The 25,024-nt window shown below is 40.8% G+C and overlaps 1 protein-coding gene across 1 annotated transcript; it reads left to right on the top strand.

Moving 5' to 3' along the window:
* The first annotated feature begins 1,320 nt into the window (after positions 1-1,320).
* LOC134329300 (probable ribonuclease ZC3H12C) lies at positions 1,321-23,848 on the top strand. Its single transcript, XM_063010513.1, has 6 exons — positions 1,321-1,384; positions 15,966-16,782; positions 19,105-19,244; positions 20,097-20,331; positions 21,027-21,133; positions 22,464-23,848. The coding sequence occupies exons 2-6, from the start codon at positions 16,064-16,066 to the stop codon at positions 23,846-23,848; spliced, it is 2,586 nt and encodes an 861-aa protein (XP_062866583.1). The 5' UTR covers positions 1,321-1,384; positions 15,966-16,063.
* The last annotated feature ends 1,176 nt before the right edge of the window (positions 23,849-25,024 follow it).

The following is a 25,024-nucleotide window of genomic DNA, read 5'->3' as shown; positions in this document are numbered from 1 at the left end:
GCAACGGCATGTCTCAGGTGAGGGAAGGTCAGACAACTAAACATTAACTGCCTGGTTAAGGCACATGCACGTGAATAAAAAAAAGAGTATAAATAATAAATAAAGAAATAAAGAACTGTGTGTTTACTGCCATGACTTACATATCCCAAGTTTTAGTAATATTGAAGGTAAGTACTGTTTAAAGGTTACACAGTTTCTGTAACCAATGTAACATTTGCACTGTAAAGGCTAATGTGCAGCATTAATTGGTAAAACAATTAGATCATTGACCATCACAAAATACAGGATCTAGTGTCTCTTAATGAACTGCATGGTTACAAATACTTTTAGTTTTATGATTAATGCCTCTCATAACAAGTCACTTATCTTATTGGCACAATTTCAAATGTTGGTTTCTTATTTTTAAGAACTTCCTCAATGTGTAACAAGCTTACATTCTCTAAGGGGAAAATTCAGTTAAATTTTAAAGACATTGAAGACAATACCATGGTCATTCATTTATTCAACTTCAGTAACCCTGGATAAAGTGCCAGTTCATTGCAGTGCATCACAAGCTCACCCACCCATTTATACACAAAGCACAGCTTATGTATATTATGTGTATTTGAAATCTGACTAAATAAAAATAAATACAATTAAAAAATAAAATTTCAAGTAATATATTCACAAAAAAATTTTATACAATATTACACTTGAGATTTGTACATATGGACAGTTGTGGCGTAGTGGTTAAGGTACTGGACTAGTAATCCAAAGGTTGTTGGTTCAAGCCCCACTACTGCCAGGTTGCTACTGTTGGGCCCTTGAGCAAGGCCCTTAACCCTTAATTGCTTAGACAACATACTGTCACTGTACTGTAAGTCACTTTGGATAAAAGCGTCTGGTAAATGTACATATATTCTTACCATCTTTAAATGGAGAGCCCATTATTACTAATATAGGGGTTAGAAATTCTACTCAGTACCCCGAATACCTGTTATTACTTGCTTATAAACAGCAATTAAGCCTATCTTCATTTCGAGACTAAAACAATACCACTGTTTAAACAGGATTTAGTAATACAAGAATATTCTAGAAACATTATAACGTGCAAGGCATGCTGTTTGTGTGTCAGGTGCTTTTCTTGCCCAGATGCAGCTATAAACCGTTATTTTGGGCCAAATTCCATTTAGCTTCCTATTCCCTTCATACTCGTACTAGATCGGGTGAAAATGCTGGCTATGAAGTGCACTATTTATTGGATATAGAGTGATTTGGTACGCGGCTTATTGTCGAACGCCAGGTTGAGTGCCCGGCAGGTGGCTGGTCAGATCCTGGCTGTGTTGAAAGGAGGGGCTGGGACTGGGCGATGATGGACCGCTAACCAGTTAGCATAGCTGAAACGGTAAGTTATATTACATTTATAAATTATCCGTGGTGTTATTATTTTTCTAGTGAAATATCATGGTAATAAAACGTTGACGCTGAGTACAGACAGTTATAGTCGGCATGTGCCGTTTAATTTTGTATAAAATGAACACTTGAGTAAAACTATGTCGAGCGGGCGGGTAGCATGCATGCTAAAACAGCATTAAATGCGTATTGCTGTTGTGTTGAATAACGGCAGTATTATTTACCGGGTTTCGTGCGTGTATTTCACTATTAACAGTCACACTAAAAGCTGAGCTAGGTAAGGTAAACTCGCTGAATGTTAGCCCGTTAGCCGGGTTAGCACATATTCCGGGCCGTTGGTTTGTTGTGGTCGCTGTTGAACGCTGTCTGTAATACAACGGAAAGCTAAATAATGATATTAAATCGCATTCTTCTGATCAATGTCTCTGTGTTCTGAGGTAAAATATGCAATGGTTTACAAATATAGTCAATGTCTTAAAAAGAGAATGGTACAGGCTAATATTTCAGGAAAAACGAATCAAATTTCAAAAGTAAACACATACAGTTGCAATGTAAAAAGATAATCACTGACATAAAACCTGCAGTGCATGAAAATGTAAGATTGTTAAACCTGATGATTGATTGCTTTAAATTTCTTTGCTTTTCAGTAGTACTTTGTAGTAGGGCTGGGCGGTATGACCAAACATTTGTGTCACGGTATTTTTAATATTCTGACGGTTTCACGGTATATCACGGTATGTTTTATTTTTTGTATGACTGGGACTTTTATATGTCTGTGGCTTTTATTTTACATGCCAGAGCAGAACATTTTCATTTCACCATGTATATAGTGAAGGTTTTGACTACTATAAGGTTTGCTTGGCCCCACAAATTAACACAATAATGATGGAATCAGTACGTGTGCCATAACATTAAAACCACCTCCTTGTTTCTACACTCACTGTCCATTTTATCAGCTCCACTTACCATATAGGAGCACTTTGTAGTTCTACAATTACTGACTGTAGTCCATTTGTTTCTCTGCATGCTTTGTTAGCCCACTTTCATGCTGTTCTTCAATGGTCAGGACCCCCACAGGACCACTACAGATGCAGGCATTATTTGGATGGTGGGTCATTCTCAGCACTGTAGTGACACTGACATGGTGGTGGTGTGTTAGTGTGTGTTGTGCTGGTATGAGTGGATCAGACACAGCAGCGCTGCTGGAGTTTTTAAATACCGTGTCCACTCACTGTCCACTCTATTAGACACTCCTACCTAGTTGGTCAGAGTCAGAGACGATCGCTCATCTATTGCTGCTGTTTGAGTTGGTCGTCATCATAGACCTTCATCAGTGGTCACAGGACACTGCCCACAGGGCGCTGTTGGCTGGATATTTTTGATTGGTGGACTATTCTCAGTCCAGCAATGACAGTGAGGTGTTTAAAAACTGCAGCAGCGCTGCTGTGCCTGATCCACTCATACCAGCACAACACACACTAACACACCACCACCATGTCAGTGTCACTGCAGTGCTGAGAATGACCCACCACCCAAATAATACCTGCTCTGTGGTGGTCCTGACCATTGAAGAACAGCATGAATGGGGAGCTGATAACATGGACAGTGAGTGTAGAAACAAGGAGGTGGTTTTAATGTTATGGTTGATCGGTGTATACACACGATGTTTATTATTAATATAATATGTAAGTATTATACAATTACCGTTAGCAAATTTAACAAATAAAACGAGATTTTGCAGTCTCCCAGTCACCACTGATGAAAAAATAATACCGTACGAGGAATCAAAGCCGGTATCCCGAATGTACCGTCATACCGCCCAGCTCTGCTGTGTTGGTATAAACAACAAATTAAATGTCTACCTGGCTTGTAAAAATAATTACTAGCTTATCTTAGCACAGGAGGATTAGTAAACATGTAGGTAAAAAAGGTTAAGATTTTTAGTTGTTAGGCTTCTTGGAAATGCCTAAACAGCTGATGGACAAAAATGGGAGATTCCTTTTAAGTGACATGAAAAGACTGTTGTTTTACACAGTAATAAACTGAAATACACTGTTATTCAGTATTGTAAACAGTGTGATAACTAGAGATGCATGAGTACCGATACTGGTATCGGGTATTTGCCGATACCGCGCTCATTAACTCGTACTCGCAAACGAGGCTCCGATACTAAACATCCGATACCCAGGGGCGGAGCCAGGGGGTGGCCAGTGGTGGCCATGGCCACCATAAATGAATCTTCGGCCACCCCTCCGGCCCCCCCATCACCGGCAACTTTTTTTGCGGAAGCATTTCTGCACGCAGGTGTTCTCACAGGGACGCAATTCAACAGCGCACCTCAAAGAAGTAGTTCTCCACCAAAACAGTGCAGTAATACACTCGACATAAATGTCAACCACCAACACAATTACAGAAGTAGTACTACTTAGTGCTACTAGTACTACTATTACTATTTAGTAGTATTTGTGGCGAGCTACGAGTAAAGGCGCCAGCTGGCTCTGCGCGTTCCAGTGTTGCCAGATTGGGCGGTTATCATCCTAATTGGGCGGATTTTGTTGGAAAACAATTTAATAGCAGTTAAATAACACTTCTATTTAAAAAAATATATATTCCGTTTTAAGAAGCTCCAGCATTGTAGAAGGCTATTAAAAGTAAAGTCTATTTTTAATGCTGATTTGGCTTAATAGTGTTGGTCAGTCTGTATCATATTCTTGAAAGAAAATTAAAATTTGTTTTCCATGCATTCACACTAGCATGTTCTGGTGTTCAAATGAGTCTCATCATTACACACAAGTTGGCAGCCAAATGATAAAGTATTGCAAAGGAATATCTTTGAAATTCTTCCTCATAACGTTAAGGTTATAGGCTATATTCTGGTTTTTCACTTGTCAGAGAAAATGAAGAGAGGAAAAAAAGCTTATTATTCTTCGTGATGTAATTCTACATGGCACTTACTGCCTGTATAGGTAAATGAGTGAGTGACCACATACAAAAAGGTATCAGTTTCTGTGCCACCCCTGTGTGAGCAATGGTCTCAGTCTGGCCACCCCTATGAAAATTGTCTGGCTCCGCCACTGCCGATACCGTGTCTATTGCTGCGTTGCGCCTAGTTCACACTACATGACTTTTGCCCTGATTTCCGCTCGGCGGCTGGTCGGCGCTAGATTTGCCGGCTCGGGAGCAACTCGGCGTTCGCTCGGCGATCAAAACTTGGCTCTCGATCACTAAGTGTGAGCGCGCGTGTGCCAACCGCGAACTTGCACCCCACCCCCACTTGCGCCACGCCCCCTCCCCTTCGTCAACCACCGCACAGAAATCATCGAGCAAGCTTCTGACAAGCTAAAATAACGTTGAGCACATCATACATACGATGCAATTTTGCTGATTGAAAATATTACTTATATTAATAATTAAAATAATACAGTCCGACCCCATCTGAGCCGATTCTATCAGCACATTATATAAGTTCGTGGTTCACTTTGGTAAATCATAAGCGGTTCTTGCTTTTTGATGTAGATGAGAGCAGAAAACGTTACTTCACAGAGTCCAGCATAGACAAAAGTTCATCAATTACTAAGTTGGTTAGTTCAGGATCATCTGCTCTGACTGACAGAAAACGTTTAGCTCCACAGACAGAACGACTCTGAGTCGGCTCCCGCTCTGTGGTAATAAGCAGTATAATTAAGCCTGAGCTTTTTAAGGTAAGCGAGTCACACAGGATGTTCTGTAGTAGTTGGTGTTTATTTACAACCGCAACATTCATTATAACAGTAAACATGGAGAGATGACTGAGAAAAGAAACTTACGCTGCGCTTAAAATGAATTGACTCCTGAATCACTTATATCAATACTGTGAACAGAGCATCTCCTCTCTTAGACACACACACACGTCCTATAACAGCGGTCATTGCTTTTGTCACCGGTTTATCTTCGCTGATGGCTCTATTTTGAAGGTTTTTTTCAGACTGAACTGAATAACATTAAACGTGCGTGTGAGCGTGGTCAGTTAGACTAATTAAATATGTCTCCCGTGGGTGAAAAATTAATTGCTTTAGTTTTAGAAGTAAAAAAATCTCATAATGCCACGCCCCCCTGGTCAGGCACTGGCGCCCCCCCAGACAAGTACTCCTCCAGGTTGAAAACCCCTGTTCTAACATGTCAGATATCTGATCCAATAGGTATCGGTATTGGTATCGGCAAGTACAAAAATACATGTACTTGTACTCGTACTCGGTTGGGAAAAAATGGTATTGATGCATCCCTAGTGATAACCATCAGATCCTAAACTGTGACTGACTTTGTGTCAGGTTTAAGCTTGACCCTTTAACACTGGTGCCTGAAAATGGTTCATTGCAGTATGTAACAGACTGTGCATTTAAACATTTCATTAAAAGTCATAGAAACAGATTGTGTTCCACTGGGGTTTCCATACTTGCCTAGTCAGCTGGGAGGTTCCCCCCTACCCACAGACATGACCATGGCCTGGTGAAAGGTTTGCACAGAGGCCTGAACTCACAATAGGTTCTTCTGGCTGGGGATGGTGTCTAAGCTCGTACCAACAGCTGGCCCCCATGCCTTTAGGGACCATCTCTCCATTCTAAGCCAGTCTGTAAGGTCCTCACCCTGCACCCTGGAGCATGGCATTCCCCCTCTGCTGCTTTATACAGTCTGGGCACAGCATCTATCATCATTAATTTATAGAAAAACAAAGTATGAATTGAGAAAGAAGTTTCATAAAAGGCTGCACTTTAAAACTGGCAGTCGATTAAAAAGTGATTACTTATTTATTAATTCATTTTTGTCTGATTTACCACCATTTTATCCTGGTCAGGGTCCTGGTGGGTTTGGTTAAATGGGCGAAAGGCAAAAAAGGTTGCCAGTTCATCGCAGGGCAGACACACACATTAACACACACATGTACACTCAGAGCAATTTAGTAGCTCCATTTGGCCTTCTGCATGTATTTGGACTGTGGGAGGAAACCGGATCACTCAAAGGAAACCCAGACACAGATAGAACATAACCTGGCTGCCCAGGTCCTTCTTGCTGCTACCCACTGCGCCACCGTGCCATCCAACATTTAATATATGAATGTTAATTTAGATGAATATGCTTCAGTATTAGCAAGTGAAAAGGTATGATCATGATTTACAGACAAATGTTCAACTTGTGTTAAGTATACCTTATGGCCAAAAGTATGCTTGTAAAAGCTTGTTGGACATCATTTTAAAACCATGGGCATAAATATTTACGTTGACTATAAGACAAAACAAAGCAATTAAGGGTTGAGGGCCTTGCTCATCTTTGGACCAGTTCCTTAACCAATGAGCTTACCCTGTCCTGGAGTATGGAGTTGCCCATGCAGTTACAGTATAACAGCCTAATCTTTTTGAGAAAAGCTTTCAACAAGATGCTGAATTGTCTCTGTGGGAATTTGTGCCCATTCAGTCATTCAGTTTAGACACTGATGTTGGATGAATAGGCCTGGTTTACAACCAGTGTTCCAAACCATCCCAAAGGTGTTAAATGGGATTTAGCTCAGGGCTCTTGTAGACCATTGTGTCACAAGGGCACAAGGCAGGAATACCCTGGAAAGGGCAGCAATCTATTGCATACTATCAGAGGATTAGAAATGCACCATGCTCAAAATCCTAAGCAACTAAATTGATCAGCTGGAGTTGCTGTAGGTCTAGCTCAGTTAGTTATCCCTTTGACTGAAAGGGTCTGCAAAAAGCAAGACTTAGGGGCATGGAAAAGACGTCTCAGCCATAAGGCCACCTTCTGGTGATTTGATTTGAGAGAAGCTGCTGAGTAAATGGGATTTGGAAAGTAATCCTCCCCCTTGCTGACCACATCAGCTGGCTTTTGTGAGGGTCAATAAAGGCCACCACCCCTATGGCATTTATGCATTGTCTTGACTCAGAGTTTTTTTTTGTGTTACATTTACCGTGATACATTGACTAGCAGTGGATCAAATACAATATAGTACAGACCTGAAATACTGACAAGGTAAAATCCTAACTGAGGATTTCTTTACATATTAAGCTTTTCAGGCCTTTCACTTTTAAAAAGAAATTTGTTCTAAAATGAAGAACTTATTTTACATGTAAAAGAAACAAGAAAGTGGTAAAAAACAAAAACAAAAGGCCTGTTGGGTGAATGTAAAGCTTTGTGATGGACTGGTGCAGTGTCTGGAGTATTCCTACCTTGCACCCAGTGTTTCCTGGTGGAACTGGACTTGCTTAGAACCTGAACAGAATACAGTTCAGAACAATATTTTTATTTTTATATCATTTGATTTTGGTTGTAATTTAACTTTGAAAATGGCTGTTTAATGGCAGAACTTTAAAAAGTGTATATTGAAAATTTCACTCGGACATAGGCCTGGGTGGACATCTTAGAAAAGCATTACCTCAGATATAGTGTATCTCAAATCGTACAGTAACAACCTGTTAAAATTGCCTTCCGGTTTAGCCCCCTGACCCCCTAATTTTGCTGTTTGGAATCGTATTTAGGTATTAGTTGTCTAAAAGAAAAAAAGCCAAAGTATCCATCTCTGTTAGTGGAAGTAGTGGTGGAGCTTCTTTTTCTAAGCCATTTATGTTCCGCAATAAAATTATTCAACAATCAAAGATTTTTACATCAATAATTAAACACCAAATTCAAATGAGTCACAAGCTATATCAGCTCATTTTAGGCCTGAACCATCCAGACAGGAGCATTTGATAACCTCAGGCAGTTGGTGTCATGATGACACCTGTTTACATTGGCCCACCAAACAGATGGTCGTCAGTTAGCTGACCCTGAGGAGCGACTCGGCAGCTGAGGAGCAATTAGAAAGTCAGCACGAGTCAAGCAGCTTGTCCTGTCCAACAAGCTTCACTGTCAACCTGCACACAACCAATCTGTATAAATGTGGTTACATTTCTACTGATGTGGGGTGTGAAAAATGCTTTTCATGTTTATTTTTTCCTCTTGTTGTTACTTGCATAAAGTAAATGTTAATTGATTTGTTTTGCGAGCAATTCAGATGGATTTAGTGCAAAATAGGGCCCAGTGCTACTATGAAGGCATTATATTGCAATATTTGTCTAATAAATATCAGATTGGTATTGTTAGAAAGTTACTTCATGTATCAAATTAACCACAACAGTTGTTGCTCATTGAGGTAGAAAGAGGGACACCAATCAGCTATCTGCTTATAACTAAGTGTATGGTATATAATTAAACACTTTTGATTTAATAACAGCATTTGTTAAATAACTTTATTACAGTATTGGATCATTTATTTTAAATACATTTGATAAATGTAAACAAACTCGGTGTCTGGGAAAAGTTGGGACATTTTGTAAAATGCAATAAAGGCAAGAATCTTTTAATTATCTGAAACTTTTATTTAAAATTTATAATGTTTTTACTGACCAATTTAATTGTATTTTCTAAATATAAAAAATAGAGTGTAATGTCTGCCACACAGTCAAAACGTTGTCACTGTATCACCCTTCCTATCAATCTTTTAAATCATTTTGGAACTAAGGATACGAATAGTTGTGGTTTTGCTAGTGGACTTTTTGTACATTCTTGCTTTATCTTGCTGTAATAACCATGAACTTCCCAGAAAAAGATGTCGCCCTGATGGCAGCATATGTCTCCCTAAAATCACAATTTACATATACAAGTCACAGAGGCTATGGGCACTGATGCACCCCTATACAATGACAGATGTTGGCTCTTGCACCGTGCGCTGATAACAGTCTGATAACAGTTTCTTTTGTCTTCGGCACAGAGAATGCGGGATCCATTTTTCTCTAATACAAGCCGAAATGGTGACACATCTGATCACAGCACACATTTTCACTTTCTTTTAGTCCATCTGAAATAAGCTCGGTCCCAGAGAACTCTGCAGTGTTTCTGCGTTGAATTGATGCCCAGCTTCTCTTTGCACAAAAGAGTTTCAGGTTGCCTTTATTAACGCAGCAGTATTAATTGATGAAGGCTTTTCAAAATACTCCTGAGCCCGTGTAAACATGTTTATCACAGTAGCATTATGGTTTTTAATGCATTGCTGTCTGAGGGCTCAAAGGTCGCACACATTGAACAGTAGTTTTCAGCCTTGTCCATCCTGGTAAATTTCTCCATATTTCCTAAATCTCTTCACAATATAATATATGGTACATAGTGAAAGAAAATGTAGCAAATTGTTCTTTTTAAACTGATTGACAGTTCTCTTATAAAGTTTGGCACAAACTCATGAGACATAATCCATTTTTGCTTGCATACACTGAGCCTTTGGTGAATCCTTCTTTAATGCCCAATCATAATTCCCAGTTATTCATCAGTTGCTAATTCACCTACTTATCTAGGACATTTCAGAATAGTTTCAACTTTTCAGATAATTGTTTTTATTAAATTTTACAAAATGTCCCAGCTTTTACGGAAACAAATGTTTGTACCAGCAGCCACGGTTACAGTTCCTTATTAGATTTTTAAATAAAAAAAATAACAGTACATGGTTTAAGCTGACATCGAGCAAACTGTTTCCACTGTAAAAAAAAACATTAAAAACATTTTGTGTTTGTCATCCAAACTTACTGTTACAGCTTTTGCTAGGTAACTACCGTCTATGCAAATGCAGGTGATGTCATGCTGACACAATATATTGTTCCAGCTCTAGTGTGAATTTGGCTAGATTAAATCTCATTATAGACTTTTATCAGGCTTATTCTAAATGTTGGACAACAATACACACAAGACCCACTTTCAGAAGATAGGAATGGAAGAAAGGAAAAGAACCTGATTTTTGAGGCAGAATATTTCAGACACCAGAAGCAGAAACACACTTGATAACTTTTTTGATGGTTTGTCAAAATTATTGGTATTTTACTGAATTAGCTGAATGTAGTATTATACAAGTTTGCAGTTTGCAGTAAAATACACCCACACACATTCTGTTTTTTGTTACTCTAAACTAAACTGTGTTCAGAGAGCTCACAAACCAAAATGCTTTTTTAGTGCATAATAATAATAATAATAAAATAAATGATTACTACTTACAGAACTATTATACATTTACAAAATAGTTCTCTAGTAAAAAATGGAATTACCTGTCTGCCACCCTATTTCAACCAATGGTTTTAATTTTATTTATTACTGATCATAAATTGATATCGTCGATTTAAATTTCATTACAGTCAGATCTATTATCTATTGAAATATGATGAAATCAAATGAAGTGCTGAATCTAAAGTAAGAAGTTCCTCCTCTGATGATTTTTTACTTGCAGACTTTTCAGATAGCATGTTTCACATCCTTTTGAGGCATTGTTGTACGTGTAGCAGCTGAGTTCAAACCCAGCACAAGTGCCATTTACTTGACCTTTGTACAGTGAGCGAAGCTGTTGAAATAAATCTAATCTGACATAATTACTTTTAATATTCTATATTTTTTAATTGGTGTTGCAGAGTAAGAGACCTGCTAGACTTTATTCATTATTCATTCTCACTATGCTGATCTGCATAGCTATTCTGCTATTACAGGTTCATCAAATCAGAAAAAATGAGGGCCAGGATAGTGGTAAAATGATACTATTGGTAATTTGAAGGGAGGAGATATCTAATATGTTTGATATACATAGTAGATATACCCCACCTTTCTGCTAATAGTACTATAACTGATTTTGATTTCATTGGATTTGGATGGGCTTCTCAGGTATAAACTATGTGATCTCTGCTGTAGCTTCAAGCTCTGGTTTCTCATCAACTAAATATGAACTAAAACAAATGATCTTATTAGTCCAGAGCTAAATCAGAATGTGCTGCCATTTTCTTTCTATAGAAAAGATAACCTCTTTTGCTCACCATTTTGGGTCTTTTTTTATTGAATTTAAGGTGTCTTTGTTACTATTAAATACTTAATGTGGATTTAAACCAAGTAATATATTGACACTCTTAGCTATCAATATGGAAAAACTCATGACTGTTGTACTTGAAAGGAAGTCGAAAAATAATCTTATATTTGTGATATTCCTATAATATATATAGTGCACTCGGGTGGCACAGCGGTACATTACTGACCCACTATTGTTAATGACGTAAAATAAACTACAGCATTAGAGCACGGATATAAAGGGTAAAAAAACATTTGGGATTTGGTTTACTCAGCTTGATTGTCCACTCACAACAAATAAAAGCAGCTGAAATAACATAATGACTTCGACACCTGCACCTGGATGCCGATTTCATTTTATTGTGGACAGAAGGTTTATCAAATAAAAAATGGACTGAAAAGATATTGTTGTCAAAACATATTTATGACCTTTTAACAAAAATGTACCGTGCTAGTGTGGATCAGGCTATAGACTGGTTTGTTAATAGACACTTTTATTTTTATGGAATTTTATAAATCTTGTTGATTGTTGCAGACCTGCTGTCATTTCTGCTTGATTTGTATCATCTGACTGATCTAGATCTTTTGATTTAGTTTTACTAGTTTGTCTGAAAGGTCAAATAATTTCTTCCTTCAAAATGCAAAGCTTTTGGTCTGTGCCTTCCTGCAGCAGTATGAGAGGTAGGATCCATTTCGCAAAAGGAAATACAAGGTGCCAACATTTGACCATGCAACAGACCACACCAGAAACATGGGGCTTTATAGCCCATCATACTGGCCTCTTCTTTTTAAAATGGCATTTTGTGGAAGTGTGTCCCAACAATGAAGATGTCTTTTTTCCAATAACTCGTGAAACATGCTTATTGTTTGCAGTTGTTCAGATGCCCCCCAGCACAGAGGCACACTTCGCCCCTTTTAAGAACACCCCCACTCTCTCTCCCTGTCCTTTCTCTCCCCAGCTCTCTCTTTTTAAGCAGCATGCCATGCTTTTAACATAATTTGGCCTATTGTTTGGTTGTGACCCAGCCCCCCCTCGAGCGTCCAGTCAAAGAAAAAACACAAAGAAGGGTGAGCCACTGTAGTCCCTCAACTAGCCAGGTGTTTCCCACTGCCGGCCTGCTCCCTAATAGCCGAGGCCTCGTGCTGCAGCTGCCTGCTCGGGCCCTCTTTTGTGTGGCTCTATTGTTGGCTACACACCCCTCATTGATTCATGGGCCGCACGAGGGAAGACCTTTTGGAATGACAGCCACTGGCTTATCTGCACGCTCCCCCAGTTTGAGAGTGTGTTCCATTGTGATCTTGCTGCTCACCCATTGGCTCATGGGCAGCGACTCAGTAATAGGGAATGGTAGACATTGTACCTCCATCTGCTCCAGCTCTTATTGTTTAAACTGCCTTGTGCAGAAAAAAGATCTATGGTGCAGAGTCTCTTCTTCAGTCGAGCCGGGCGTTTGAAGGCCCGTCGCAATACAATCTGGGAAGCTTTACTCCAGTTTCAGTTGGAATAAAGTACAAGTGCACGGAGAGGATTTGCTAGTTTGTGCTGGACAATCCATTGCGTCTGACTGATACTGGGTTGAGGAGTACGATTTGTATTTTATTTAGAGCACTTTTAGGGAACTTTGAAGTGGATTTTTGGTACAGGCTGTCTCAACTTCCGGTGAGTTCATGTAACCATTTGGTTTAACTAAGTTCTTAAACATGTTGTTTTGGCCTTTTTTGGGAAATAAAACATGATTGTTTAGTATAAATTCTGTTATTTTTAGCTCATTGTTTTTGCAACATTGGTCTTGTCATTTTTGCGTAACAGCTCTAATGGCAGTTCTTTTGCACTAGTTGTAGGTGGCAATGTGGCAATTATTTGGTGGCAGCTTTAAATTATTTTTCATAAATATGCAGACGTTTTATACCCCCTTTTTTAACATCAAATTTTTTACTTAAAGGGTCTTACAGAAAATAAATAAAGTTTATTAAAGTTCATAGGTGATCATAGGTCTAATGTCCATACTTATTCATTGTACACACTGCAGTGTAGCTTTTGTACTTTGTCTTATGCACAAAGGCCTGGTGTGGCTTGTGCCTACCTTGCACAAGCTAAAACTGACTCCACTTTTTAATCAGGTAGCTTTATCTTTAATTGATCACTTGAAGCCAGATCAGTTAAAGCTCTTGCTTGGTGCCCTAAAAACCCAACTCCTCTTGTGTATATGATTAAGTATCTGGGCACTACAGTCTGGTCCTTAAAAATAATACAATTCTTTTTTATTGATACTGCTAATTGCTTTTATTAAGATTACAAAAGTTAAAATTTTTCCAAACGGGTTAGAAAATGTAGATGAAGGGTAGTTCACTGGCGTGTACATGGGTTTAGAAGGTTAAAGGTACCCCAGGAGTTTTTCTTTTTTGGAGTTGGGGGGGGGGGCGTTACCCATGTACATGGCCGTTGCCGCTTGCATGTTTGCACTCCGGGGTTAAGACGAGGTTTCGCTTTGTCATGTGACGCTTAGAGGCGGGGCATATGCGGCAGTCTGCTCTATTGAGCGTCATGGTAGAAGCAGGAGGAGAACACCAGTTGCTTTTCCCCTGTGGCCTCAGCAGACATCTGTTGCCCTGCTGGCTGCATCCCACTGGCCCTCATCCTCGCTTTTGTCTCAGGAGTGTAGACGGCACAGCGTTACCCCTCCCCCCAACCCCCCCTACATCACTTCACCATGCATGAACTCTAGCAGATCGGCATGTAACATATGCATTATCTCCTTGGTATGGACACACGGTTGGGCGGGGCGGCATTACTGGTGAATTTAAAAAATGCCAACAAATCAAATAACTGACAGTGCCAGCAGACTTTAGGCACTGTGCCATGCAGTGTTCCAAAACCCACCCACCCACCACCCCAGTACATATTACGTATAATGCAATAAATGTTACATCATATTTATTAAATATTAAAATGGTTGTAACCTTTTAAGTACCAACCAACTTGCTTTTGAAGTTGTTTGAAATTATTTCATTATGTTTTTAGCTTGGTATTTTGTAGAGTCCAGCCAATAGCTTTTTATTTTGTGCCAGATTAGTTTTACTTCCTACTAGTTTACATTATTTGTAGAAGACGGAGGAAGTGAGTGGCAATAGACAAAACATTCCTTGATGGTTTATCTTCAGCACAGGTTTTGTGGTTTATCACAGCAAATGTAGTTGTGCTGTGCACCAAACTCTATAAACAAACAGAAATTTCATTTTGGTAGATATTACAAGGTCATTTAGTAAAATATTTCTATCCATAAAGCTAAAGTTTCCTGTTTACTTTTTACCGCTATTTTTACACAATGATGATTGCTCCTTTTCTAGCAGCTAATTTGCTTATCTGCTTGTATGCTGGGGGGAGCTAACAGAATTGTCCTGCTAACTCTTTTGTTATGGCTTGACAAGTCAGACAGACTTAAACCACCTCCCTCCTTCTACCCCCCCTCCCTTCTTTTGTTGGATGGGACTAAATTATTCCCGCTCTGTTGTGGCATTTGGAAGGAACGTTCTTTAAGCAGCTGCAGCCTAGCAACAGTTGGAGACTTGCCAGGCCGACCTTTGTTTGGCTAGTGCACCCCTCCTTCCTCGCTCATTATAATTCAGCTACGTCTTATTAAAACTCAGACTGTGCATCTGTCGGATGACTTCCCAGTTATCTGGGCCTACTTGTACTCCACAGTTTTTCCACAGTCGACACAAAGTTAAAATGTAACCTGACTTTAGCATTTAATAGGTATGCGCCCGCAAGTTAGCTGGATTTCTGCATAAAATACATAATAGTAGACTAACACAATCTGCTTAAACTACCAACACACTCTTAATAGCAATAACTTTTCCTGTAGGTGCTTATAAAACTTGTTAAAATTCTAATCAAAATTAGAATAAATCCAAGACCATTTGAGTCATTTTGCAGGAACAGTTTCTAATCCGTTCATTTATTTAATTTCATTTTGATTGGCTACTTTATCCTGATCAGGGTAGTGGTGGGTCCGGTTTCATCCATAATCATTAGGCACGAGACATGAACTTCGGCTATCCAGCCTCTGATATAGCCATTCATCCGTTCAGTCCGTGTAGACCTCCAGCGGCCTATAGCACAGCTAAAATTTAAACCCAGACTTCAGCAGTGATAGGCTAGTGTAATAGCTCACTGTACCACTCAAGTGGATCTTTATCAGGTCATGGACCACTACCCTTATATTCTTTCTGTAGCATTTCTTGGTACCGTTTTTAAAGTATTGTTTTCTCAATTAATGCAAGTTTTTCAGGCCCTAAAACAAAGCAGCATGGAATTCCTATTACAGTTAGTTTTGGACCATCTGTCTATAGAAAAATGACCCTAAATCATTGTGGAAAAAGTTGCTGCACTGTATGCAGGGATTGCCTTCACAGATGAGAAAGCACATGGATCTCCCTCGTTATTTAGTCAGAATATCGGTTAGAATAAAGCATCTCAGTAGGCATCATTCGGAGGCATCTAAAAACTGAGACAGACTTCTTTTTTGGAGTGCGAGTAGGATGACAATAAAATGCTGAAGAGAGCTCACTAGGTTTTGAGACAGACCCTTTAAATAGCATGCTTAAGCACAATATTGGAAGTGAAAGTTTAACAGGATGTTGTTCTTAGTTCTAATTCATTCTGTTTTGTCTTTCCACTGTTCTAGGTTCACATGAACAGAGCAGTCTGAGAGGTTAGTAGCAGCCGGGCCAGAGGTCAGTAGGGGTCACTGGCAGCACGGCACTGAATGTCCGTGACAGCTTCATGGGCCTGAAGGACCATCTGGATGATGGAGCAGGCCGCATCCTCGACCTGGGGCTGGATCTGGACTACCTCCACGTGAAGGCTGTAGACCGACAGGTCGGTGCTGATGCCCCTCCAAGCATGGAAAAGGGCTCATTGGACTCCGGTGATGACGGGGCCCCTGACTCTATAACACCCGCTCCTTCATCCCGGGCCGATTCGGAGGACAGCGCCGGTTCTGACGGAGAGGTGGAGACTGGCTGCACACTCGCACAGAGCGATGGATCAGCCCGAACCGTACACCCACCCTTGTGCCGCTCTCTGTGCCTGGATCTGGATTCTCCAGGGTTACCGGAGGTCACACAGAACACACAGGACGACATACATCCTTCTGACACACTCAGGGAGTACCAGACCAAGCTGGAATTTGCTCTGAAGCTGGGATATGCTGAAGACCTAGTCCGGCTGGTCCTTAGCAAGCTCGGGTCAGATGCACTGATCAACGACATCCTAGGAGAGCTGGTCAAACTCGGCAGCAAGTCCGACAACGATAGTGGTGCAGCAGGTTTATCTACACCCAATTCTTCATCCCTAGTGTCTTCCGGTTCATCGTCTTCTTCGGCATGTAGCTTTTCTGACTCTACTGATTCACGTCGGTCTGAGTCGCCATCTCAGGCAATGCTGGATGACAAGGATAACCTACGACCGATAGTTGTGGATGGCAGCAATGTAGCCATGAGGTGAGAACCAGTTCTGTTGACTATAAGTTTGTAGTTATACAATAGCCTATAAAAGCTGTGCTGATCAACACATGAAAGGTGCCGAAATGTATTTGGTTACTGTTGTCAGAAGTGTGCAAATCAATAATGTCAGCGAGAGGCATATATAAGTAATAATAAGTAATAATGCTGCTCTAATTGCATTAGATGGGTTGCTACATTTTAACTGAGAAAAACCCTGAAAAAACATGAATTTCTCCCTCATTTTAGATTTAAGTAATATGTCTGGTGACGGTGCTGTAAGTGGTTGTTTATTTAGCTGGTGACTGCTGTGAATCATGACTGCATGTTGTATTAGAGAAAAGATTAATATAAATAAATAGATAGTAGTAGTAGTAGTAGAACTTTATTGTCACTATAAATTGCAACAAGTGCAATTACAGCGAAATTAGCCATCCACCCGTCCAAACACTCAATATGACAGGGGGGGGAGACAGGACGGGAAGACAGGATAAGAAACAAGAAATAATAAACACATTGGGAGGATAGGAGATAAAAAAAAAACCAGCAACCAGATTGTGCTCCCTGAGGAGCCCACTATGGTAACACGAAAAAAAAAAAGCTCCTTAAGCACACAAGCACATGTAAACAAAACATAACATAGTCACACGACCAGCCACTGGTAGGGATGAGGGGATCAAGAGTAACCAACTGCGACAAGCAGCCATCTGGTGATTCGCAGCCAAACCAGCGCGCACTACAGACCTGTCCTGCCGTGTTGGTGGAATTAAGCTAAGAGTGGAAAACGTTGGGTTGGGGGTTCAATGTATAAGTAATAATATATAAGATATGTTCTATGTACAATACACAGAGCCCTACTCTAATAAAAAAATTGAGGTTTCTGAATTTGGTAGTTTATATATGGCATTTCAAATCAAATTAAATCAAATCAAGGTTTATTTGTCACATACATAGTCATACACAGTACAACTGGCAGTGAAATGCTTTTGTGACTGCTCTGCCACAGTAATTACAATTTTGCAATATATTAATAATTATTCAAATAAAGACTGTATTTACAGTATTGAATCATATTTAATTTGCACAGTTAGTTGTAACCAACTCTTTAACTATTTTACTTTATTATGGACATCTGTTAAGGTCTTTAATTGAGAAACATCGGTCACACGCTCTGACATGAAGCTAAATCTACTCATATTGCTCAGTCAGCTACTTGCCTTTTTTAACCAGAGCTTGGTTTGAGCTCTTCAGTTCCTGTAGGAAAATAACCTCTTATCTGTTGATTATTTCTCTGTCTATAATGATAACTATACAGTGAAAATGACACAGGTGCTTTCACTGGCTGTTACTCATTTTACAGTGTAACTTATTCTGCTTACCCTAGTCATACTCTAGACAGCAGAAATTAGTAAATTATAGCAAAATAATTATAGCACAATTCCTTACAATTCCTTCATATTTTTGTCTTGTTTGATTTTTTTTTTTTTAATTGATGTTTAAATATTAGGGATAAGCAAAATTTCCTATTTTAAAAATGACTGTTAGTCTTGTAAAAGTATGTTTCCCAGAGGGCAAATAATACACTACAATACATCACAAATTTATTTTCTTAATTGCATTTCATTTTGATCAACCGCTTTATACTGCTCAGGGTCACGCCAGGCCCAGTTTCACCAGGAAACACTGGGCACAAGCAGGAATAGCCTGGACAGGGTGCCAATCTATTATAGGGTTTTGGCCTAATCACGTCTGCGTAGACGTCTGTTCTTGTCGGCGCAGCTGAGAATCGTACCCTGATCTCACCGGTGCTGGGCTAAACGTTTCAGTCTCTGTGTTTTTCTGTTGTAGCAAACAAAAGTTTGTGTTTTCCAAGTCTTGGCTTCAGCCAGTGTTTACCACTGATAAAGACATGTGATGTTTGCGATTTGATTTATTAGCTCAAATTTATTTTAGTGGGGAAATGTGTGTCCACGAACCAAAACGCCACACCAATAAACTGCTTCCTGGATTTAACTGTGCCACTGAGTAAATTCTATGAAACTAAATAAAGTGTATTGATAATCACTCATTTTAGTTTATATAATGATTTAAATGTATATTTCTGCTTAAGTTAGAATATAGGGCGGAAGAAAGTAGTCAGGTTGTGTTGACAAATCATGTTCTGTTTTCCTGTTGAGATTAATATTGAAACACAAAAGGGCAGCAGAACGAGTGTAATATATATAAGAGATTTTTTTTTCCAGAAATGTTGAGGCTTAGTTTGAGCTTGGTCCACAGTGGTTAGTACCTAACACCTTCTCTGTTACTCTCTCACTCTTGCAGCCACGGCAACAAGGAGGTGTTTTCCTGCCAGGGCATTCAGCTCGCAGTGGACTGGTTCCTTGAGCGTGGCCACAAAGACATCACAGTGTTTGTACCAGCCTGGAGGAAAGAACAGTCCCGGCCTGATGCTCCTATCACAGGCAAGTTCCGCTCTGTAAAAAGCCTTACATATTCATTCTGGTCAGGGTCGCTGTTGGTCTGGTTTCCTTGGAATCACTAGGCGCCAAGCAGTACTTCACTCCAGACAGGATACCAATCCACCTTTTCATCCTCAATCACTTGAAAAGGCACTTAAATATTGCTTTAATGTTGAGAGGTACAGCATGTTTGTATTAATGTTTCAAAGCCACTGTGGCGTTCATGTTCTTCACATGATGCAAATGATTGGGTCCTACAAGCGGTATTTGAGACCATACATAACATTATGACCACTGAGAGGTGAAGTGAATAACACTGATTATCTCTTCATCATGGCACCTGTTAGTGGGGGGGGGGATATATTAGGCAGCAAATGAACATTTTATCCTCAAATTTGATGTTAGAAGCAGGAAAAATGGGCGAGCGTGAGGATTTGAGCGAGTTTGACGAGGGCCAAATTGTGATGGCTAGACGACTGGGTCAGAGCATATCCAGAACTGCAGCTCTTGTGGGGTGTGTCCTGGTCTGCAGTGGTCAGTATCTATCAAAAGTGGTCCAAGGAAGGAAAAGTGGTAAACCGGCGACAGGGTCATGGGCGGCCAATGCCTCGACGGGTCAGGGCTGTTTCGGCAGCAAAAGGGGGACCAACACAATATTAGAAAGGTGGTCATAATGTTATGCCTCATCGGAGTAAGTGCAAGTGATTAAAAACAGACATTATCGGGTTTGTAATTGCAATTAAAATGGTCGGGTCACTTTGATCTTTTTCTAACCTTGAGTTGATTTGCAGCATTTGTTCATCTGTTGACTTTATTTCGATCAAGACTAAAGTCTGTTTTTATTTCTCCATTCAGATCAGGAGATTCTAAGGCGACTGGAGAAGGACAAGATTCTAGTCTTCACCCCCTCTCGCAGGGTACAGGGTCGGAGAGTGGTGTGCTACGATGACCGGTTCATCGTCAAGCTAGCCTACGAATCAGACGGCATCATCGTCTCTAACGACAACTACAGAGACTTAGCGGTGGAGAAACCAGAATGGAAGAAATTTATCGATGAACGACTCCTCATGTACTCGTTTGTCAACGATAAGTGAGTGTTTGTGTCGTATTCATATTTACATTACCATGATTTACATCTCGACCTTTCACCAAGTACGAAAACTGGCAAGACATAAGCACATGCTAATGCTAACACACTTTTACATAGTAACAGACACCGATCAGCTATAACATTAAAACCACCTCCTTGTTTCTACACTCACTGTCCATGTTATCAGCTCCACTTACCATATAGAAGCACTTTGTAGTTCTACAATTTGAGTTGGTCATCTTCTAGACCTTCATCAGTGGTTACAGGACGCTGCCTATTGTCAGTCCAGCAGTGACAGTGAGGTGTTTAAAAACTCCAGCAGCATTGCTGTGTCTGATCCACTCATACCAGCACAACACACACTAACACACCACCACCATGTCAGTGTCAATGCAGTGCTGGGAATGATCCACCACCCAAATAATACCTGCTCTGTAGTGGACCTGTGGGGGTGCTGACCATTGAAGAACAGCATGAAAGGGGGCTAACAAAGCATGCAGAGAAACAGATGGACTACAGTCAGTAATTGTAGAACTACAAAGTGCTCCTATATGGTAAGTGGAGCTGATAACGTGGACAGTGAGTGTAGAAACAGAGAGGTGGTCATAATGTTATGCCTGTTCGGTGTATGTTAAGAATCAGCCTGTCTTAACTATACAAAAATAGCTATTTAATTATGATGTCTCTTTTTTTAGGTTCATGCCTCCTGATGATCCTCTAGGTCGTCACGGTCCCAGTCTAGAGAACTTCCTAAGAAAAAGACCCATCATTCCTGAACACAAAAAGCAGCCCTGTCCTTATGGTATATAGCTGCTCTCACTCGACTGTTAAACAGCTGAATGTCTTTGATTTCTTAATCAGTTCATGTGTTGAAATGTTTTTTAATATTTTTATAATATCTCAGATGAATATCAGCAGGGGCGCTTTAATGGTGTTGTGCTGCTGATGGGATTGAGGTTTGAATCTCCAGCCAGTTGGCTGTGTACATGCAGACATGGTTGGCCTTTGAAGATGGGAATTGGGGAAGGGGGTAGGGGGAAAATTGGCAACTTGTCCAGGGTTGTGTTACTGCCTGAAACCGGACCCACTGCAACTAAAAACTGAAAGTGAAACTCTTCGACAGATTGGATCTTTCTCTCTGTTTGCTAATCCGGCTATTTAGAAATGGCAGATGACTTTGCACCACTGATGTCAGTAACGCGTTACTCTAATCTGACCACATTTTTCAGTAACGAGTAATCTAACGAGTTACTATTTCCAATCCAGTAATCAGATTAAAGTTACTTATCCAAGTTACTGTGCGTTACTATTTTTGCAACTCGGGGAGTGACGTCTGGCCTATGCGACAATTAAGTCATGAGCTGCGTCCGAAATCGAGTGTGCACTAGATTGGAGGAAGTATGCACTACTCGGCCGGTAAAGAAGTGCATACTTTCAGTACAGAAGTGTGCAGTATGCACGCAACACCGCTACGTACTACACGTGGGGACGTGATGACGTAATATCACCATAGTTACAGACTCATTACAAACCCCACTCGCCAAAATTTTGTATATTTATCGTCTTTTTGTTATTTATTTGTCTTTAAAATTTACTTACTTACACTTGTGAACAGAGGACGCCGTTTCCCGCTATCTTTCTAGTTTTTTATTCCGCTTCAATCGCCTACGCAGCTCCAGTTGCATTACGGCAGCTGCTGAATGTAACTAATGAAGTAACTTGTAATCTAACTTAGTTACTTTTAAAATCAAGTAATCAATAAAGTAACTAAGTTACTTTTTAAAGGTAACTATGCCATCACTGCTTTGCACACAGGCATTAAGAAGTGTGTCCTGCCTAGTGTCATATATGTTACTGTTGGCTTATTCCTTATTCATTTTGGACTTAACACCGTGTCACAAACCCCCTGCAATTGCTAGACCCAACTTTGAGAAGCACTTCACTAAAAGTATAGATTTCAATTAATAGATCCTTCCAAAAAGATAGATCTGATGAACAGTTGGTAAATGAATGCAAGTAAGGCAGCTGTCTGTACCATCCGTTTTTTTTCCTTAAACGGAATAAGGCCATGATGGAAGACCAACATTCTTGGGAGATGTATTATTGTTAAATGTTGGTGTTTTCTTCCATAGGTAAGAAGTGCACCTACGGGCATAAGTGCAAGTTCTACCACCCCGAGCGAGGCACCCAGCCCCAGCGTGCTGTAGCTGATGAGCTCCGTGCTAGTGCTAAGACCTCTGCAGCCAAAGGAACTAGTGAATCCAACCTAGTGAAAAGCCACAGTGTACCCGGGGGCTCCCGTAACGACAGAGCTGGCGAGGGAAAGCGCGGGCACCCAAAGAGGCAGTCCGACCCCACTGTCCGCACCCTCTCTTACAGCGACGTAGAGGACAAGCTGAGCTCTAAAACCAAAGCAGACCCTCAGAAGAGCAGCCTGGCTCTGCCCCCCGCACCAGGTGGTCCACCTTCCTGCAATGCTTACCCACAAGATCAGAGAGAACCACCAACATGCTTCTCCAAAAACCATGCTCTACCAGCATTTCCTCAAACGGACTCCTACCCCACCTGTGAGTCTCCAGACCTTAGCTACTACTCCATTGTCCGGGCCTACTCTGGTCTCAACCTGTCCAGTCAAAGAAGCCCAGAGCGCCCCTTTCTGCCAGACATGGACACGAGACTTAGTTCGGTGGCATCAGACTGCAGCAGTGAAGGCAGTGCCAGCTCTGACTCGTATGGCACAGCACCTCCTGGTGAACGTTCCTGCATGAGCTCACCCGACTCCTTGCTGGATGATGGACTCAAGTGCCATCATCATCTTCATCACCACCGCAGACAGTACCCAATGCCTATGGTTCTTCCTCCGCCGCCACATCACCACCATCAGGGTCGTGTACTTTCCCCAGTCCCATCAGCACACCCGGGGTACCACCATGGAATGGCTCGTGGGCACAGCTTTACACAGGATGAGCAGTCTCCAGAGCCTCACTTTAAGCACTCGCTGTCCTACATGGGCCAACAACTCCAGCACCAAATGGTTGCCGCTAGATCCAGTTGTCCTGGGGAATACCCCCCTCACAGTTCTCCAATGGGCCGAGGCTTAGCTTCCACACGTCTTGATAGTGTGTCCGACTCCAGGCTCTATGAGCGCTCTCCTTTGTTGACCAGGAATCCATATTCAGATCAGGAACGGCTGGCAAGCTGGGAGCCGTATTACCAGCAGCCCTGCTACGAGCCCTTCACCTTCCAGAGCCTTCCAGAAAACCGACAGCAAACATGGCGTGTACCCTGGGGACAAGCCTCCATTCCTCCTCCTCATCCATCCCACACTTCCCATCAGCATCAGGAGCCGCCCCCTCTCAGCCGCTACCAGGAGGTACGCGAGAAAGTCTTCGTCAACCTGTGCAACATCTTTCCCACTGAGCTTGTGCGCCTGGTTATGGGTCGGTACCCTCACGTTACAGATGCCCAACAACTGGCAGCCGCTATCCTGGCTGAAAAGAGCCAGTCTGGGTACTGAGGGCGCTTAAAAACTATAACTTTTACAAACGTGTTGCTTTTGTGTCATTCACGTTTTCTGAGGATTACAGAAGCATCTAACAGAAATGGTTCAGACCATGTTAGGTAATGTAGCGCTTCCGTTTGGAGGTTTCACAGAGTCTCGATGGGAAACCTGTAAAGACGGCCATCGTTAGGACGAGCCGTCTCGCATTTGGGTTTCTTGTTTAACTCTGTTGAGGTCGGTCAAGGTGAGTTTATCCAGCAGTGGATCCAGAACTGCTAGTAGCAATTTGTTGTCTACCTGAGGCGTGAATGTGTGGAGAAGTGTGTGTGAGTGTGTGTGATTATTTATTTTGCTCTATATATTTCTTGCAAGGTTTTGCTTTATGTTAGTTATGTTCAGGTGAGCATGTACTGATTCACAAGGCACTTTTTATTGCTGTTTATCAAATTCTAAATGGTTTGATAGCATGTCAATCAAATAAGCTGATGAAAGGTCAGATTTGTAGGAATTGATCTAAAAATTACCAATCCATTTATGTTTTCAGCATTTAGCAGACACTTTTATCCAAAGTGACTCACAGTAGTACTGTGATAGTATAATGTCTAAGTAAATGAGGGTTAAGGGTCTTGCTCAATGGCAACCTGGCAGTGGTGGGGCTCATTTTTGCTCACTAGTCCAGTACCTTAACCACTCGGCTACAGCTGCTCTCAAAGCTTAAATAGACTGTCCAGCTTGTGGTACCATCTTTGCTTTTAATGAAATTAAGGACAGGTCAGGACAGGACCCTGCTTGCTTTTTTTTCTATAGATAGTACAGACACTTGAATAGCTCATTTTGTAGTTTGGCAGTACAGATCAGGTTGGTGCTACACACCTTTAGGTACTCAAGTTTCTTAGTTGTTGCAAATATCTAAGCCTCACAGCTGTCTGTTTTGCTTATTTAAACTTTTATGTCAATTCAGTTGTTTAATTTCCCACAGTTACACATTCCCACATTCTCTGATCCTTCATCATCTTTGATATAATGCCTACCCTCACTTGAAATTTTATGTTGTTTTTTTTCTTTCATTTGGTATTCCTCAAGCCGATCTATTTAAATCAAGAATCATTTTGGGGGATGTGCACCAATAGCTACTCTAGCGACTACTCACCGAGTATTATTTTACTCATGGAGTGGAGTTAAATTATTGTA

Source organism: Trichomycterus rosablanca, chromosome 15 (genome assembly GCF_030014385.1).
Source record: "Trichomycterus rosablanca isolate fTriRos1 chromosome 15, fTriRos1.hap1, whole genome shotgun sequence".
Taxonomy (NCBI): domain Eukaryota; kingdom Metazoa; phylum Chordata; class Actinopteri; order Siluriformes; family Trichomycteridae; genus Trichomycterus; species Trichomycterus rosablanca.
The sequence above is the reverse complement of the archived record's forward strand: the minus strand, read 5'-3'. Positions and strand labels throughout refer to the sequence as shown.

Bases quoted from the DNA above. Each gene is read 5' to 3' on its own strand.
- LOC134329300 (XM_063010513.1), top strand. From the start codon at position 16,064: ATGGGCCTGAAGGACCATCTGGATGATGGAGCAGGCCGCATCCTCGAC. The intron at 16,783-19,104 runs GTGAGAACCAGT...TCACTCTTGCAG, and splicing joins GGCAGCAATGTAGCCATGAG to CCACGGCAACAAGGAGGTGT. The intron at 19,245-20,096 runs GCAAGTTCCGCT...TTCTCCATTCAG, and splicing joins GCCTGATGCTCCTATCACAG to ATCAGGAGATTCTAAGGCGA.